At 33.4% G+C, this 17,708-nt stretch overlaps 1 protein-coding gene across 3 annotated transcripts; it reads left to right on the forward strand.

The window, feature by feature from the left end:
- The first annotated feature begins 9,412 nt into the window (after positions 1-9,412).
- Positions 9,413-17,488, forward strand: LOC107879301 (sodium/hydrogen exchanger 2). 3 transcript variants are annotated; one of them, XM_047394620.1, is made up of 16 exons: positions 9,413-9,677; positions 10,219-10,252; positions 10,884-11,157; positions 11,353-11,471; positions 12,941-13,038; positions 13,980-14,039; positions 14,135-14,181; positions 14,264-14,458; positions 14,590-14,636; positions 15,278-15,344; positions 15,428-15,528; positions 15,854-15,955; positions 16,130-16,271; positions 16,346-16,408; positions 16,543-16,626; positions 16,747-17,488. In XM_047394620.1, exons 3-16 carry the CDS (start codon positions 10,984-10,986, stop codon positions 17,050-17,052), a joined length of 1,605 nt encoding a protein of 534 aa, XP_047250576.1. In that variant the 5' UTR covers positions 9,413-9,677; positions 10,219-10,252; positions 10,884-10,983; the 3' UTR covers positions 17,053-17,488. The 3 variants fall into 3 exon arrangements, with proteins under 3 accessions (XP_047250576.1, XP_047250578.1, XP_047250577.1); XM_047394622.1 differs by having other exon boundaries at positions 9,429-9,677; positions 10,894-11,157; XM_047394621.1 differs by lacking the exon at positions 10,219-10,252 and having other exon boundaries at positions 9,429-9,677.
- The last annotated feature ends 220 nt before the right edge of the window (positions 17,489-17,708 follow it).

Genomic DNA, 17,708 nt, shown 5'->3' on the forward strand with positions numbered 1-17,708 from the left:
AGATATTGTTGGTGATACCAAGATATTCAAGATTCATCTCATCAAATGTCTTGATATGATAACCATTTTCACGGATATCTTTAAAACTCATCAAGTTTCTCTAAGACTTAGGAGAAAATATGACATTATTTATGATGAGTTTAGTTCCTTTGGACAAGATTATAATTACTTTTTCAAAGCCTTCAATCAAATTAGCACTACCAAAAATTGTAGTGATATTAATCTTGCTCATGTTTAGATGAGAAAAACATTTCTCGTCTTTAAATATCGTCTGTATAGTGTCAGAATCAATCAAACATATATCTTCACAATTTGACAGCTTACTTTAAAAAGTATCCATATCTTAGCCTTAGCCTTCAAATTTGAGACGGTAGAGTTTCGTGCTGATAACGTGTTATAAAACAATAAAAAATAAGAAGAAGAGTAGAGAGAATAGAGAGAGTAATTTGTTATTTCTTGTCTTGAGGGATGATTTACAATGAAGGAAGCCCTTCTATTTATAGAAAAAATATGTTTTTAGTTTCACACTAAAAACAAATACATCAAATCTTGATAGACATCAAATAGATCTTGATAGACATTCACTATAATTGATATATATCATAACAATAATAATAATAGTAGTAGTAGTAGTAGTAGTAATAGTAATAGTAAAAAATTATTATTATTATTATTATTATTATTATTATTATTATTAATAATAATAATAATAATAATAATAATAATAATAATAATAGCAAGTAGGCACTAAAATACAAAATAGTAGTACCAAATTACCGAAATACTCTTGATTGTAATTTAATAAGGAACAAAAAGATATTTATAAAAATAATTACTATCATGTATAATTTAATTACAAAGATCTAAATAAAAATATTATTAAAATTATAAATAAGGAAAAAACTAATAAATATAAGAAAAAAGTAATGTGCATGTGTAACCATTTTATTGCATCCTAAAATTATCGAAATATCCTTGATAGACATTTAATAAGGAATAAAAAAGATATTTATAAAAAAATACTACCATGTATGATCAATTACGATGATCTAAATAAAAATATTATTAAAATAATAATAATAATAAAAATATTATTAAAATAATATTATTAATACTACTACTACTACTGCTATTACTACTACTAATAATAATAATAATAATAGCAAGTAGGCACTAAAAGACAAAATAGTAGTACCAAAACTGTTCTCCTTTTTTATTTACTGATTTTTTTTTAATTAAAGTTTAAACTATCTAAAATGATTGTTGTTTTATGTTGAATTACCTTCATTATGTTTTTCTTAACTAAACTTATTGACAAATTCATTTTATTTTTAAGAAATACTATATTATAGTAATATAAATAATATTTGATGCTACAAATTATTGTATAATTACGTTAATAAAGTTAATTTATAAATAAAGATAACATTTAAATTATAGAGTTGAAAATCTGATTTAGCAAAACACTTTTGTAAATGTTCTTTCAGTGGGTCAACTCTTATAAGATTATTAAAACTTCAATTAGGGATAAAATAAATTCTAAAAAGTTGGGTGTTAGCGCTTATTACTTTTTTCATATAAAGGAAATCATCAAATTTTTAAATTAATTGGATAAATAGATCTTTTATAGTGTCACTGTCACTTTTTCTATGGCTCATTATTTTTTTTTATAGCATTTTAAATGCCAATCTAATCATTTAAATTTACAAAAATGGAAATATTTTTTAGTTACTGTATAGTGGCAAGTGAAGTAATATTGAACTTTATCAGGGATAATATAAAAAGGAGATAAAATAAATTAATATGAAATTTTAAGTTAAAACAAATGTCAAAGGGTAAATTTAGAAAAAAGAAACTTTTTAAAATAATTGATAAGCATTCGCTCAATATAACTAAAGATGACAATATTTGGATAAGCATTAGTTGAAATTCAACTAAGTACTACCAAATCTTTGGATTCTTTTCATATAAAAAAATAGTCAGTTTTTTTAATTAATCTTTAATTTAATAGGATAAATAGATCTTTTATGGTGTCACTGCCACTTTTTTATGGCTCATTTCTTCTTTTTTTTATAGCATTTTAAATGTCAATATAATTATTTAATTTTATCAAAATGGAAATGTTTTTTTCTTTTTCTTTGGTAAGAAAATGGAAAAATGGAAATGTTTTTTTAGTTATTGTATAATGGCAAGTGAAGTAATATTGAACTTATTCAAGGATAATATAAAAAAAGGAAACAAAACAAATTAATATGAAATAATAAGTTAAGTTAAAACAAATGCCAAAAGGGTAAATTTAGAAAAAGAAATCTTTCAAAGTAATTGATAAACACTAGTTGCAATCTAATTAAAGATGATAAAATATATGGATAAGCATTAGTTGAAATCCAAGTAGAGAGCTCATCCTGAGAGCTTCAGTGAATATACGAATTGCATTTAAAGGAGATTGACCAAAACTTTGCCTATTCCCTTGAGTGATTTCATTCTCTCTCAATGAGAATGAGTATTCTAGATGTACAATACTTGTAAATCGCAGTTTGTAATTTGGATTTGTAAAGCGTTGTCAGGTGTTAATTTCGAAAGAAAAAAGGAGAGCAAGAGGGATTGAGAAGAAAGATCATAAGTCGTATAGTAAGAAGGAAGATGACGCAGGCAGTCTAGATACTTCTAAACGATGCCAATACAAAAAAATATCTTGATGTGAGATTATAGTATTGCCCCTGGTCATTCTTCACTTGGCATTTCTATAGTTAAAGTTGCATTTTGATTTTAAAACATTGAACTTGAGCGATTAAATGATCCTATTTTGCGAACCATAATTAGCTGATTTGACCAAACAAAGGCAATTTGATCAAACCAATAGTTGAAGAAAAATATTAAATCAGATTCATTGAACAATATTCTATTAAAGAACATGGTCCACAAGTACATCATTTTTTCTTGTGAAATTCACAAGAATCTGATTGAGAAAGATAAATGAAAAGGGTAACTTTTATTGAAACTTAAAAGTCTCATCTCTTTATGTTTCCATATTGATGACCTAAATAAAAGTGGAGATATTTAGGAATATAAAAATCATAATCATAGTTTAGACAACTAATAAATTAATTCAGTAGACGGTTTATATTAAAAATAAAAAATCACAATCATTTGTCGGGAAAGAGATCAGTAGAGGAATTTAATAAAAATAAGTTAGAGTATATTAGAATAATTGGATGAATTCATAGAATCTCTCGAAGCAAATTATGATTAAACAGAAATTAGAAAAGAAGAAAATCAAAACATAATTAACAACATTAGTTATTTATCAGCTACAACTACAAGAAGTGGAAACACCAAAACTGGAAAATTTAATCTTATAAGAAATTCTAATCTTAAAATATATGAATCCACCTTTATTGTTATCTGCAGAAGCAATAAGCATATACAAATAAACTTATCCCCCAATATAGACAATAGAGTTATAAAATAAACATAATATATAAATGTGCCTTTTAATTTTAATTCAATTTTGGGTGGTACAAGTAGACACTTAAACTTATATAAAGTTGAGCAAATAGACATGTATTCTATGCAATATTCTACGCGATCAATTCATTTCTTATATGACGGCCTACATGTGTTACGTTTTATATAAATACTAGTGAATTTGTCCGCGCGAGTAGATTTCTATCAAAATCATACGTTATTATTTTGAACCAAAATAATTATAAAACTACAATAATCAGAAATTCATATAAAATACAAAATAAAGAAAAATCATATAGAACATGCAAAACAAAAAGATGCAACATCATTCTTATGAACTTAATCATTAAAAATATGAAAATATAATAAGCATCAAAAACATAGCAATAAAAATGGTAAATGTATTTTTATAATAAATTAACATTTGAATTTAGTAGCTTTTCTTTCAAAAATAATAATAATGAAAGAGTTACTCCTTGAATTCAAACCGCAGAAACAATAGAATATGTCTTAATCATCCATCATAAAGAGCAAATTAACATAAGAAAGTAAACCGAACATGTATAAAGAACAAATTAATAGAAAAGGTGAAGAGAAACATTATTCATGAAATTTATGATAAATTAATATTCCTCAAGAATCAAGCTTGATTCTACAAATAAAAACTAAATTGGCTATTAGAATCAAACATTCGAAAATTAGAAGAAAGGTCTAATATTCATAATTAGTATTTGATCTGTATGAATATTTTTCTTCAGTTTATAAAATACCATCACTAAAAAAAATTTTAAACGATAAAAAAACATGTATTTAAAATTTTACGATGCATTCTTACAAACTTCCAACTACTAACACACACAAGAAAAATAAAGTATATTTGTTTACCTTCATAATTTCTTTTAGAGTGATGAAGAAGCATAAATCTGAAAACAAAAAAATAATATTAGAGGAAAATTATAACCAATATTGACCCAATGCTTAATTCTGAAAAGTGCATTGAAAAATGTTTATTCAAATGTTTAAATTTATAGAACATATAGTTGAAATATCAAAAGGCATGAGAAGATAGAGTAACATTAAGGATATGAATGGATAATAATAATAATAATAATAATAATAATGGTAAGCCATAATTGTCATGTTTAATTTTCTACGGCTTTTGGGTTGTGGATAGCAAATTCGAGCTTTTCGAAGAAGGAGGACCACCATATTACGTTTCGTAGCTCAGTGGCCAAAACTCAGATAGACTTTTTCCTTCTTAGAAAAGGGGATAGAACGCTATGTAAAAACTATAAAGTCATACCTAGCGAGAATCTCTCGACTCAACATAGGTTGTTGGTGATGGACTTGGTTATCAATAAGGGCAAAAAGAAGAGAAGTAGGGAGGCGCGACCCAGGATTAAGTGGGGTAGCTTGACTTTGGCTAGTGCTTTGGAGATGGAAGAGAAGTTGAAGAGTGGGGGCTTGGGAGAGTAGAGGGGGTGTGGATAATATGTGGGAGACGACTTCCAGTTGCATTAGGGAGACCGCTAGAGAGGTGTTGGGTGTTTCGAAAGATTGATCTGACAAACATCGAGGAGACTGGTGGTGGAACGAAGAGGTCAAGAGAAAGGTGGAGTCTAAGAAGGTGGCTTATGCTAAGTTGGTTAGGAGCAAGGATAATGAGGAAAGGCAGAAGAATAAGGAGGAGTATAAGGTAGCTAGAAGAAAGGCTAAGTTAGCGGTTACGGCGGCTAAGACAACAACTTTTGAGAGTTTGCATGCGGCTTTAGAGGAGAAAAACGGAGATAAGAAGTTGAATAGGATGGCCAAGGCCAGGGAGTGGAGGGCTCGTGAACTTGACCAAGTGAAGTGTATCAAAGGATAGGATGATTTAGTGTTGGTTGAGGATGTCCTCATCAGGGAGAGGTGGCAGTCCTATTTTCATAAACTTTTGAACGACGAGGGGGACAAAGGTTCTGTGTTGGGAGACTTGAAGATATCTGAGGAGGATCGTGATTATAGTTATTGTAGGCGTATCGAGGTTGAGGAGGTCAAGGGAGCTATTCGCAGGATGCGGCGGGGTAGGGCGACGGGTCCAGATAAGATTCCAGTAGATTTTTGGAAGAGCACTAGCGGGACAGATCTGGAGTGGTTGACAAGGTTGTTTAACATTATTTTTAGAGCTGCTAAGATGCCTGAAGTATGGAGGTGGAGCACGATGATTTCAGTGTATAAGAACAAGGAAGGCATTCAGAGTTGTAACAACTATAGAGGTATAAAGTTGTTGAGTCATACTATGAAGGTTTGGGAAATGGTGGTAGAGTTGAGGATGAGGAGTATCGTGACGATCTCTGAGAATCAGTTCGGTTTCATGCCTGGTCGCTCGACCACTGAGGCCATTCACCTTGTGAGGAGATTAGTGGAGCAGTTTCGAGAAAGGAAGAAGGACTTGCACATGGTGTATATTGATCTAGAGAAGGCATGTGACAGAGTTCCCAGGGAGATTCTGTGGAGGTGCTTGGAGACTAAAGGGGTGCCCGTGGCGTACACTAGGTCGATTCAGGATATGTATGATAGCGCTAAGACTCGTGTGAGGACAGTAGGTGGAGATTCGGAGCACTTCACAGTTTTGATAGGATTGCACCAGAGATCGACTCTTAGCCCATTTTTATTTGCCTTGGTGATGGATGTTTTGACGCGACATATTCAAGGGAAGGTGCCTTGGTGTTTGTTATTTGCAGATGGTGTGGTTCTGATCGATGAGACTCGAGGTGGAGTTAATGATAAGTTGGAGATTTGGAGACAGACGCTTGAGTCTAAAGGTTTTCGGTTAAGTAGAATCAAGACGGAGTACTTGGAGTGTAAGTTCAGTGATATGTCGCAAGAAGATGGAGTAGTTGTGAAGCTAGACTCTCAGGCCATCCAGAAGAGGGAGATTTTCAAGTATTTGGAGTCTAAATTCAGGGTAATAGTGAGATTGACGAGGATGTCACGCATCGTATTGGGGCAGGGTGGTTGAAATGGAGGCTCGCTTCGGGAGTCCTTTGTGATAAGAAGGTGCCTTCGAAGCTTAAAGGTAAGTTCTATAGAGTGGTAGTCCGTACGACTATGTTGTATGGAGTGGAGTGTTGGCCAATTAAGAACTCCCACATCCAAAAGATGAAGGTGGCGGAGATGCGAATGTTGCGATGGATGTGTGGACATACCAGTAAAGATAGGTAGGGAATAAAATTATTCGGGAGAAGGTGGGAATTGCCTCGGTTGAGGATAAGTTGCGAGAAATGAGGCTACATTGGTTCGGGCATGTGATGAGAAGGGGCCCTGATGCTCCAGTGCGGAGGTGTGAGACTCTGGCTATGGATGGTTTTAGGCGAGCTAGAGGTAGACCGAAGAAATATTGGAGAGAGGTGATTAGGCATGATATGGAGCAATTACAACTTATAGAGGACATGATCCTTGATAGGAAGGTGTGAAGGACGCGGATTATGGTAGAGGTTTAGGGGGTGGGAGCGCGGCGGTAGTAATAGGGGAGTGCTCGTTTGGGTTTGGAGTTTATGGTTCGTAGTGTTGGGGTTGTAGTTTTTTGGGGTTAGTGGTGTTGGCTTTTTTTGCATCCCGTACTAGTTTATTATGCACTTATCTTTTGTGCTTGTTATACTGTTAGTTTGTTTTGTGTACTATACTAGTTTTTATCCGCTTACTTTTTGTATTTGTTATACTGTTATTGGTCCTAAACCGGGGGTCTATCGGAAATAACCTCTCTAATTCTCTTGAGGTAGTGGTATGGTCTGCGTACACTTTACCCTCCCCAGACCCCACTAGGTGAGAATTCACTGGGTATGTTGTTATTGTTGGGAGTTTCAACTTTTAGATGATTTTTGAGTTTTTAACATATTATATAAATTAAAAAGAATAAGAAAAGCTCAAAAAATTGAGTGTATATATATATATATATACATACATAATGACATATATACGAAAAGTGGGATGAATTTTTTTTTTTTCAAGAGGAAGAATAGATAAATTAAATAATAAAAAGTGTGATAAATAAGATGAGGAAGTGGAAGAATTTAATAGCATGAGATAATAATCATGTTGTATATTAAACACATTGTATTTAATTTCTAATAATATAGACATTGATGGATGATTTTTATTAATTTTAAATAATTTATTAAGTTAAAAATAGGAGAAAATAATTCAAAAAAAACACAAAATAGATAAATGACATTAGAGGCCGCTAAGGCATGCCACCTAGGATTGACTATTGATCTTATATATATATATATATTGATTGGATTACTTATTTCATCACTATTTGCTAGTGTACTATTTTTACTTAAATTACAAATGTCACTTTTCAGCTATAACTCTTGAACACTTTTAAGGACTATTTTCTTAATTATATTTATGCTTTCCCTGCGGAATAATTGATAATCTTCGAGCTGATATATCTTTCCTTTATTTGTTATCCATCCATATTTTTCTTATTTATTTATTTATTGGTTGGGTTCTGATTTTCTTGTTTTTTTCATAATAATTTCAAATTTAAAACCAAAATAATTGCTACAGTAGTATAAATTACGAGATTACGCACGTACTAACAAAGGCAGGTAAATAGTATTACCGTCAAGAATTCCACAAGCGCCAAGTGACTTTGAACAACTAGTCACGTGAAATTTAGGTGTTACAAAGTAGTTACTACTTTATTAGTTTTCTTTTTCTGTTCTACTTTTTTTTTAGTAGCCATTAGGTCATAGATTTTTTTTTTCCAAAAAATTATATTACTTTAGTGAAAATAAGCTGTGTTTGGCCATGAATTTTTCAACTCCAACTCTAAATTTATTTTTTAAAAAAATGAAAACAAGTTTTACTTGTTTTCACCTTTTCCACTCATACTTCTCTCACAAAGTTTCAAAGACAACTTTAATTTATATTCATGGCTAAACACTACTCCAACTCTAACATCATCTTCAACTCCGACTCCAAAAAAAAATAATTTTCATGATCAAACAAGGCCTATTTTTTACTAAATTATATACTTACTAAAGTAAAATAATTTTTCAAAAAAAGTGAAAAAATACTAATGGCCAAACGGCTACTAAATTTATAAAAAATAAACTTACCCTCTCTATTTCTTTATTTTGTGAAAAATATACAAAACAATGTTATTGATTTTTAATCACAATAAAACTAACATCTTATAAGGTTTATGTAGTTATTAGGCATGCTATCTTATCTTAGGAATATGTCAGGAGACATTTTCTCGTAATGTCAGTCTCAGCAGAAAATATCATATAGATAATCGTGATTTGAACATCAATTTTTAGTCTTTTCATTGTGATAACTTTTTAAGCATATGTATATAATAAGATAAAAATCTGGGTAATAAATAAATAAATTCAACATATGAGGGTGTTATATAAATTTTTACTATCATACTTTAATTTGTAATTTTATTATTTTAATTTAATATATTTGATTAGGTATAAATTATCAAGTACTCATTATTAAACAAGTATTTTTGAGAATCTATGAGTAGGGTCAGATGTGCACCTTATCTGCTGCAAAGTGATAAGCTATATAATAATAGATGGAGTTGACATGACAAAACGACAATTAAAATTGATACACTTGTGATGAAAACACAGAGAGCAACAAAGCATGAAATGTAGATAAGAGCAAATACATTTCGTGTTGAATCCTCTAATTTAAATTTAGTGAGCAAAATGGAATTCTTATACGTAACAGTTAAATATTTTTTTTTTAAAAAAATTAAAGTTTGAATAGTGGAATTTAATTTGACCTGAAATAAGATGCCACTCAATTATAAGGCCAAATGGAGTAATACATTAACATTATGCCCATGTGTCTAAATTTGCGCGGCAGGATTTGAGTTTTTTTTTTTTTTTTTAATAATTTGTTTATATTATACTATTTTATACGTTGAAAAATTTGAGAAAATATTTTCTTCAAATCAAATCATAGGTGAGTACAAAATATAATGTTGTCCACCAGAAAAGAAAAAGGAAAAAGATCACGGAATTCCCGGAATTCTCTATCTAGAAATTTCGCGCTTCTCCTCTCTCTCTCTCTGCTCAGCTTTTCTCATCGATTCTTTTTCTGACCAAATTCACGACGATAATTCGAAGCACAGATAACTCAACTTTACATTCCCGCTTCGGAAAGTTTTAGCGATTTAATATCTGTTTCCGGCAATTGCATTGGTGAGTATATATCCAAAAGTTTAAGAATATTCAACTTTTATTTTTTCCGTTTCTTAATATGTGTAAAGCCTTTAATTTCATGGAAAAATGATACGTAATGAACTTTTTCGCCGGAAACAAGGTGCGGTGAATGCACGCACGGGCTAGAAATGATCATTGTAGCGCAGTAAATTCCATAATTGAAGATTATTTGATATTTGTGGTTAAAATTTTAAATTTTGAATATAGGTGATCATAATTCTGCTATTTGACAGGAAAATCATGAAAAAAATTGGATGCAAACAGTATAAAACTATCGAAAACATTTTTTTGTTTTGTTTTGCATTTCATATGGATGTTCGTTTAACTTTTCCTTTGCATTTGGTGAGCGTATTAATTTCGTAGAAAAAGAATAGATTTTAAAAAAATCTCTGTTTGCTAAGAGATCAGGCAGATATTGGAAATTAAACTGAGCAGACTTGTCGGAAGCATGAATGTTTTGTTCTTTGTTAAGTTCGTTTCTAACAGAAGCCTTCTCATTTTCTTTCCTTTGTTATTATAGGTGAAAGGAACTGAAAGCTTTTCTCTTTGCATTGGTGAGAATCTTTAAGTTGTCGAAATGATCTTGTTTTCTGTTTGGGTGTTCAGTAGATTGCAAACAATCTGAAACATAACTTTTTTTTTTCCATCTTAAACTGTTTTTTGATGAAGCTGTTTCCTATTTATGAAGGGTTTTTCTTACCGTTGGGAGTATGGTTTAATATACTAGTTGGAATCATACACATTAAGTTTGCTGTTTGGCAGGAGTCTTGTTAGAAATATGTATATCCTTGCACGCATAAGCATGAGAGTTGGGAGAATATCTCAGTAGCGTAAGAAGTGATTTAATATTGAAATTAAAAAAGACCTTAACTAGGTTGGTGTTGAGACATAACTGATTCATTGATGACGTTTGTTTTTTATGGAAGCCTTTACTTTGCATGGTTGAGGTTCTAATTTCCTAGGGATATTTTTGTTTTTGTTTATTTACTATGAAAAATTTGGAAAATAAATGGAGCAAACTGGGGAGATTAGTTAGAAATGGAGAATTTTGAATTACATTTGTCTGGTTAAAGAAAGTTATTCTCTTCTACTCCTTTTGTTTACTTGGCCTCTTAGATTTAAATTTATGTGCGATGTTTTTTTCATGGAATGTAGAATTATCTTGAAGTTTTCGTCTTTATCTAGGACTGCGTAGAGACATGAAGGATGCAAATCATGATGAAAACTTGGCTAAGTTGAAGCAAAGTTGGTGAACTGTGTTTGTAATACTAAGTGTCAAAAAAAGATGGCTTATGGGCTGGCTTCTCTGTTGCCAAAACTGGGCTCTTTGGGTACTTCGGATCATACTTCTGTTGTATCCATCAACCTCTTTGTGGCACTCCTTTGCGCTTGCATCGTCATTGGTCATCTCTTGGAGGAGAACCGCTGGATAAATGAGTCCATTACTGCCCTCATAATTGTGAGTGTCACTTCTTTTATTCTACATAGGGTTAAGACATGTAATGTAGGTGTAAAAATATCAAAATTGAATACAAGTATCCATGTTGCCTTTGAGTGTGTTTTTACTTTGAATGGGATTCAAATTGCCAGTTTGCTATTTATTTGTCTTACATTCTTTGCATTTATTTTCATGTTTTATGTTTTATAATCGCAGGGTTTGGTTGTAGGAGTAGTTATCTTGCTTGTAAGCGGGGGAAAGAGCTCACACCTGCTGGTTTTCAGTGAAGATCTCTTTTTCATATATCTACTTCCTCCAATCATATTTAATGCAGGGTAAATATATCATTATATTCTGTTGCTTTTTTTGTGTGCTTCATTGCATGTTTAGATGGGTTGTCAAAAGCTTTCTTCTTTATATATTTAAGTTTGCCTTCCGGATGATGTCCACTGACAAGGAGTCATCCAAAACAATTTATGCTGTCTCACTGTTATGGAGTATGATCTGTTTAGTTATACTATCCAAATAGATACCCCTGTCTATAAGCAATAGGGAAGGTTGCTATTTAGGCCAGCTAAGTTATCATCAGTATGGAGCAGTAGAGATTGGCAATGTGTTGTAACCTAATAATATGGAGCAAGATTATTATCAATAATTAAACTGGAAGCATTACTTGGATGAAGAGGAAGTTGAACACTGATTCATTGGGTGAAGATGGTGAAATAATAGAATCAAGGATATTTATGCTGTTTGGAACATTCCCCGCATCAGTTCCTGGAATTTATTTAGGAGCTTATTGATTTTCTGGCTAGTATGTGTGTCATCAGGTCCTCATCTGTTCCTAAGAAGTTTCCATTATTTTGCTTCAAACTACCCTGTCAAGGTGCTTGATAAGTCTTCGACTGTGACATGATAAATTTTGTTCTATTTTATTTTAAAAGAAGTAAAGATAAGTGGGGAAATTGCATATCTGCAATGAGAATCATCTTCTCATTTCATTTCGCATATTATAGGAACGTATCTGCAGAGTCAAATCTGTAGGGTTATATTTTCAGCTTCTGGTTAGTATGTAACCAAGAATAATCAGGAGGCTGATAATCATCATGTTCCATAACTATGTTATTGATGTTTGATGAGCCTACATGGTACTATATTCTGTCAGATATCTTTTCAAAAGTTTAGGTTGACACCTCTACTATCAGTACTTGAAAGCTATCAGCAAATCTGAGAGTTCCTGTAGTAATTTGTTGATCTTGCTCATTGAAAATATAGTTGTAGAAGTTCTCTTATGAGGAGTCATGGAGATAGTAATATTGAAAAAGACGGGAGTGGCCTTATGGGACCTCATGGATGATTAAATCATGAATGGTCATAAAAATGGAAGTGGTAAAGTGATGAATAGAGAGCATTGAAATGTTAGCACCCAAGGGAGTGGTCTAGTGGTCAATGAAGTGAAGTGGGATTACAACCATGAAGTTTTAGGTTCAGATGTCAGCTGAGGCAAAAAACCATGATTTCTTTCCATCTATCCAAGCCTTGATGGACGGACGTATCTGATACTTGTGTGGTGGGAGGTAGCAGGTATCCTGTGGTGGTGCAAACAAGCTGGCCTGGACACCATGATTGAAAAAAAGTATTGAAATATTAGTAAAGGAATGGGTTTTTCTGTTGCATTGATCTCCTTATTGACCATTTTTCCATGTTTGCTATTTTTTCGTTCTCTTGCATATGGAAATCTCATACCGACATGCGTTTGACTGCTAGCATTATTGATCATTTCATATGTAACACTCCTCTATTACAGGTTTCAGGTAAAAAAGAAGCAATTTTTCGTGAACTTCATTACTATAATGATGTTCGGTGCCATTGGTACACTGGTCTCATGTGCAATTATAACATTAGGTATTATTCGACGCATTATTTCCATCCTATGGTTCTATATTATTGAAAAAGCTCATTTTGTAAGTTTTATTGGTTAGAGAGGTCCTCCATCAGAGAATTATTCTGCAACGTGGGTACCTTGTCAACAGATAACTACTGAAGGTACTTAGTTTAAAGAGTGGAAATTACACCCAAACCAAAGTTATGTCATACTAGTCTGCTTTGAGATGTACTCTCCGTGTTGTATCTGATCTCTACTTGTTTCCCAAGGTCTTCCATACGAGTCATGAAATTATGAGGGATGAAACTGTAATGAGTTTACTGATTTGTAATGGCTTTTCTTCTTGCTAAAACATGTTCTTAGTCAACGTGTAAGAGGAATTTTTCATAATTGATTTTCATATTCCTTACGCCTTTTCTGTTATGTATTTCATCTCCTTGTCGCTTATTCTTTATCTTGAGCCGGGGGTCTATCGGAAACAGCCTCTCTACTTCTTCAGAGGTAGCGGTATGGACTGCGTACATCTTACCCTCCCCAGACCTCACTTTGTGGGAACACACTGGGTTTGTTGTTGTTGTTGATTTTCATATGCTTTTCCACATGTCAAGCTTCCTATTGGTTTGCATGACTTGATAATGATGGTGAACAAACAATTATATTCCACATGTTATACTGATGGTAAGGAAGAAGAAGGTTATTTCAAGATCTCAAATTTGCTTACCTTTTATCCATCAAGCAATGTTGCAAAGCTTCTCTGTTACTAGGGTAAATGTGTTTGCTCCCTGAAGCTTTGAGCATTTTAGTACATTCACCTAGAGTTTCTGCCATGTACATGCTATTGTGTCCTTATTTTTTGGTAATAAAATCATGATCTTTGAATAGAATTTCAATACAGTAGTATGTGTTAGTTTCTCTCAACCTTGCTTAATGTTAGTTGATATTTTTTCTCTGTCTTGTGAAGGTGCCTTTCACACTTTCAAGAAGTTGGGCATTGGATTTCTAGATATTGGGGATTATCTTGGTATTTTTTGAAACTATTGTTCCGTTTGTTCTGTTGCTGGTTGCTTGTGTTTCTACCTCTTACCGCTCTTATTTCTTTCTCTCTTCATTTGTTAGCAATTGGAGCCATATTTGCTGCCACAGATTCCGTCTGCACATTGCAGGTACTGAAGTTGTGACCTCGTCATATGGCCGATGCTAGCAACCCAATGTAATGCCCTAAAGTACAAGTTTTTGCTGCTGCAGGTCCTACATCAGGATGAGACACCCCTCCTTTACAGTCTTGTATTTGGAGAAGGTGTTGTAAATGATGCTACATCAGTGGTGCTTTTCAATGCTATTCAAAACTTTGATCTTTCGAGCGTGAATCCCAGTATAGCCCTCAGTTTTCTTGGGAACTTCTTGTATCTGTTCCTTGCTAGCACTTTTCTGGGAGCAGCGGTAAGCTTCACTCTCTCTGTGTGCCTTTGGGGGAAATGATGTGTCCATGATGCCTCGTTTGTTAAATCTTTGATATTGACATCTAGTTTGGTTTTCCCCCTCCAGCTGATATCGTTTTTTCTTTACTGCAGACTGGTCTTCTTAGTGCCTACGTTATTAAGAAGCTGTATTTTGGCAGGTAATGCCTCAATTAAGGAGTTTGTGGTAGCAAAATTTCTGGTTTTCCTTGCTGCAGTGATGTATGTTACTGATATGCTTTGATTACACTAAATTCAGTCCTGAAATCGTGAAGTTGCCTGAACTTTGCAAAAACTTTTGTTTTTGGTAACTAATAAATGGGGTCTTCTTGCAAGCTTGACTCTGCAGATATGACACCTTTTCTTAGGATGTCGCTTGACTCTATATCAGTACTTAAATCTTCTGCTATAGTTGATAGGTTATACCTACTTTATATAGTAGAGTTCTACAATCTCAGTCATTAGAAATGTATTTTCCTGATTGTTGTGCAGTAGTTAGATGTGAGATTTCTGGCCTCATTTGCAGATACATCTTTTGTAGCTTATAGCAAACTAATTGGAACTTTCGTCCATTTGAGGTTGTGTTTCTGAAGAAGCTGAGAGAGCCAGGACATTTTTTTAATGAAACTGTAAACATGGTTCATGTAAAAACTTGTAATGTTTCATTACAGACTCTTATTTAGTGAAACTTTGCCTAGTTCCTCTCAAATTTGTCGGAAAAACTTCTTGATCCATTATTAATTACTTCCCTACCTTTTCTTATTGCAATAATAATAATGACAAGTTACTTTACCGTCTCCAGGCACTCCACAGATCGCGAGGTTGCCCTTATGATGCTCATGGCTTACTTATCATACATGTTGGCTGAAGTAAGACCTTCGCTTTAGCACATTGGCAAGTTTTTAGTATACACTTTTCTGATGCTAGTAACATAATTGTTCATCCTTTGCAGCTATTCTATTTGAGTGGGATTCTCACTGTATTTTTCTGTGGTATTGTAATGTCTCATTACACTTGGCACAATGTGACCGAGAGTTCGAGGGTCACTACAAGGTACAATTTCCTACAATTTTGCCATGAGGTTTTCCAATTTATTCTGCCTGGTCACTCGAGATTTGTGATTTTTTTGTTAAATTTTTTTATTTTTTTTTTATCTGCAATCGGTAACCTTTTATTTGGGTCATTATTGCCAAAGCCTTACAATAATTAAAAGTAATAACTGATCTGATTAGTTTTGACAAATAGACAAGCTCACTTATGTAGCTTATCCAAATAATCATTTATATAAATGATCACGTGTCAGCTATTACTTGTCGTGAGGAAGTGACATTTATGTCCACATATTTCGTCTAAATGTCATTGTGTTATGTTTCTGAAGGCACGCGTTTGCAACTTTGTCCTTTCTTGCTGAGACTTTCCTCTTCCTCTATGTCGGTATGGATGCGTTGGATATCGAGAAGTGGAAATTTGTTAGTGACAGGTATTGCTTTTTTTTTTTTTTTGAAAGGGTTGTCGATGATATTTGGAGGGAGGACTTTATGTGCAATGTACGAGAGATATTAGTATCATCTCTCACATGGTTAAGCTTCCTCCCATTTGACTTGTTGTCATACTGTCAATAGTCTTTATCAGGTGGTTCTTTTATTTCTTGCAGTCCTGGATTATCAGTTGCCGTGAGTTCGATACTGATGGGACTAATCTTGCTGTCAAGAGCTCTCTTTATTTTGCCATTATCATTGTTATCCAACGTAATGAAGAAAAACTCGGAGGAAAAAAATATTACCTTTAGGGAGCAAGTGAGTAGTGGCTTGATGAAATTCTCTCTTAATGTCCATCTGATATGGATATCAGTACTAACTTTGTTTTGTAGGTGATAATATGGTGGGCGGGTTTGATGAGAGGTGCAGTGTCCATGGCACTGGCATATAATAAGGTAAAAGTGCTAATCATATACAAGGCTCATTATGCTGACTCTTTTTGGGAATAACAGCCCTGATATGCACACTTCATGTTACTTATTTTCACATCCTTGTATTTTTCAATGTCATTAATTATTTGGTCATGCAGTTCACTCGATCGGGACACACTCAATTGCAAGACAATGCAATAATGATTACCAGCACCATAACCATTGTTCTTTTCAGCACAGTGGTATATACCTCCTGCCTCTGCCTTGATATTCTTTGTTGGTTGACCCTTGTTCGTACATCATTATCCAACTATCCATTCATGCGTGAAATCCAGAATGGTAAATTATTTTTTTCTTTTCAGGTATTCGGTTTACTGACAAAACCTCTTATAAGTCTCCTGCTGCCACCACACAGGCAGTCGAGTACAGTGTCATCAGATGCAAATACTCCAAAAGCCCCGCTCCTAGGCAGTCGAGAGGACTCTGAAGTCGATTTAAATGGTCAGGATCTTCCTCACCCACCCAGTTTGAGGATGCTGCTTACCGCACCTAGTCATAAAGTGCATCGTTACTGGCGCAAGTTTGACGATTCATTCATGCGCCCCATGTTTGGTGGTCGGGGGTTTGCTCCTCCTGCCCCTAGTTCTCCAACGGATGAGGGTGCATGATGATGCGCACGAGAGAAATGAGATTGACGTAGGAAAAAAATGGGCCAAGGGACTTCCTGCGGATCCTTAAAAATTGTGCCGACAGCATTATGAGCTTCAGCCAGGTCCTACATATTTGGTACTGCACTCACTTATTGCTTTAACAAACTCTGTAACTGATTAAATGTTCATAAATTCAAAGATACCCAGCAAAATCCTGGAGCTCATAGTAAGTGTGTGTAAGTTAATCCTGAAAATGCAGTCCCAGGTGGCGATATCTTTATTCAAGCCCATTGTAAATTTTGGCTGCTAAAATCTTGCCATCTTCTCTTTTGCTTGGTGTTGTTTCCTGGTGGCATTATATGTCCCATTTGTGTATGAACTTGAGGAAGAAATAATTGTGAGATAGCAGTAGCGAAATCTATTTATGAATTTGAGGAGGTAGTTTTCCCCAAAATCATTTTGATTTCCCCAATTTCAACATGAGATTAAGATTTTCGCTCTTTCAGATGATTTTTCACAGAGACGGGTACGGATATGTTGGGATATCGCTGTGTATGGTTACTAAATTATGAAATTTCTCAAGGCATTTTAGTGTATATATTTGTTTTAAAATTACAATTGGGTAAATAACGTTTACAAAACATAAACTGTATTTCTTAAGGAAAAAGAATAAT

The sequence above is a fragment of the Capsicum annuum genome, chromosome 8 (assembly GCF_002878395.1).
Source record: "Capsicum annuum cultivar UCD-10X-F1 chromosome 8, UCD10Xv1.1, whole genome shotgun sequence".
Classification (NCBI taxonomy): domain Eukaryota; kingdom Viridiplantae; phylum Streptophyta; class Magnoliopsida; order Solanales; family Solanaceae; genus Capsicum; species Capsicum annuum.

Excerpts from the sequence above, each read along its gene's own strand:
- LOC107879301 (XM_047394620.1), top strand. The coding sequence starts at position 10,984 with ATGGCTTATGGGCTGGCTTCTCTGTTGCCAAAACTGGGCTCTTTGGGT. Across the intron at positions 14,459-14,589 it reads GCACTTTTCTGGGAGCAGCG|ACTGGTCTTCTTAGTGCCTA; the intron begins GTAAGCTTCACT and ends TCTTTACTGCAG. Across the intron at positions 15,956-16,129 it reads TGGAAATTTGTTAGTGACAG|TCCTGGATTATCAGTTGCCG; the intron begins GTATTGCTTTTT and ends TATTTCTTGCAG.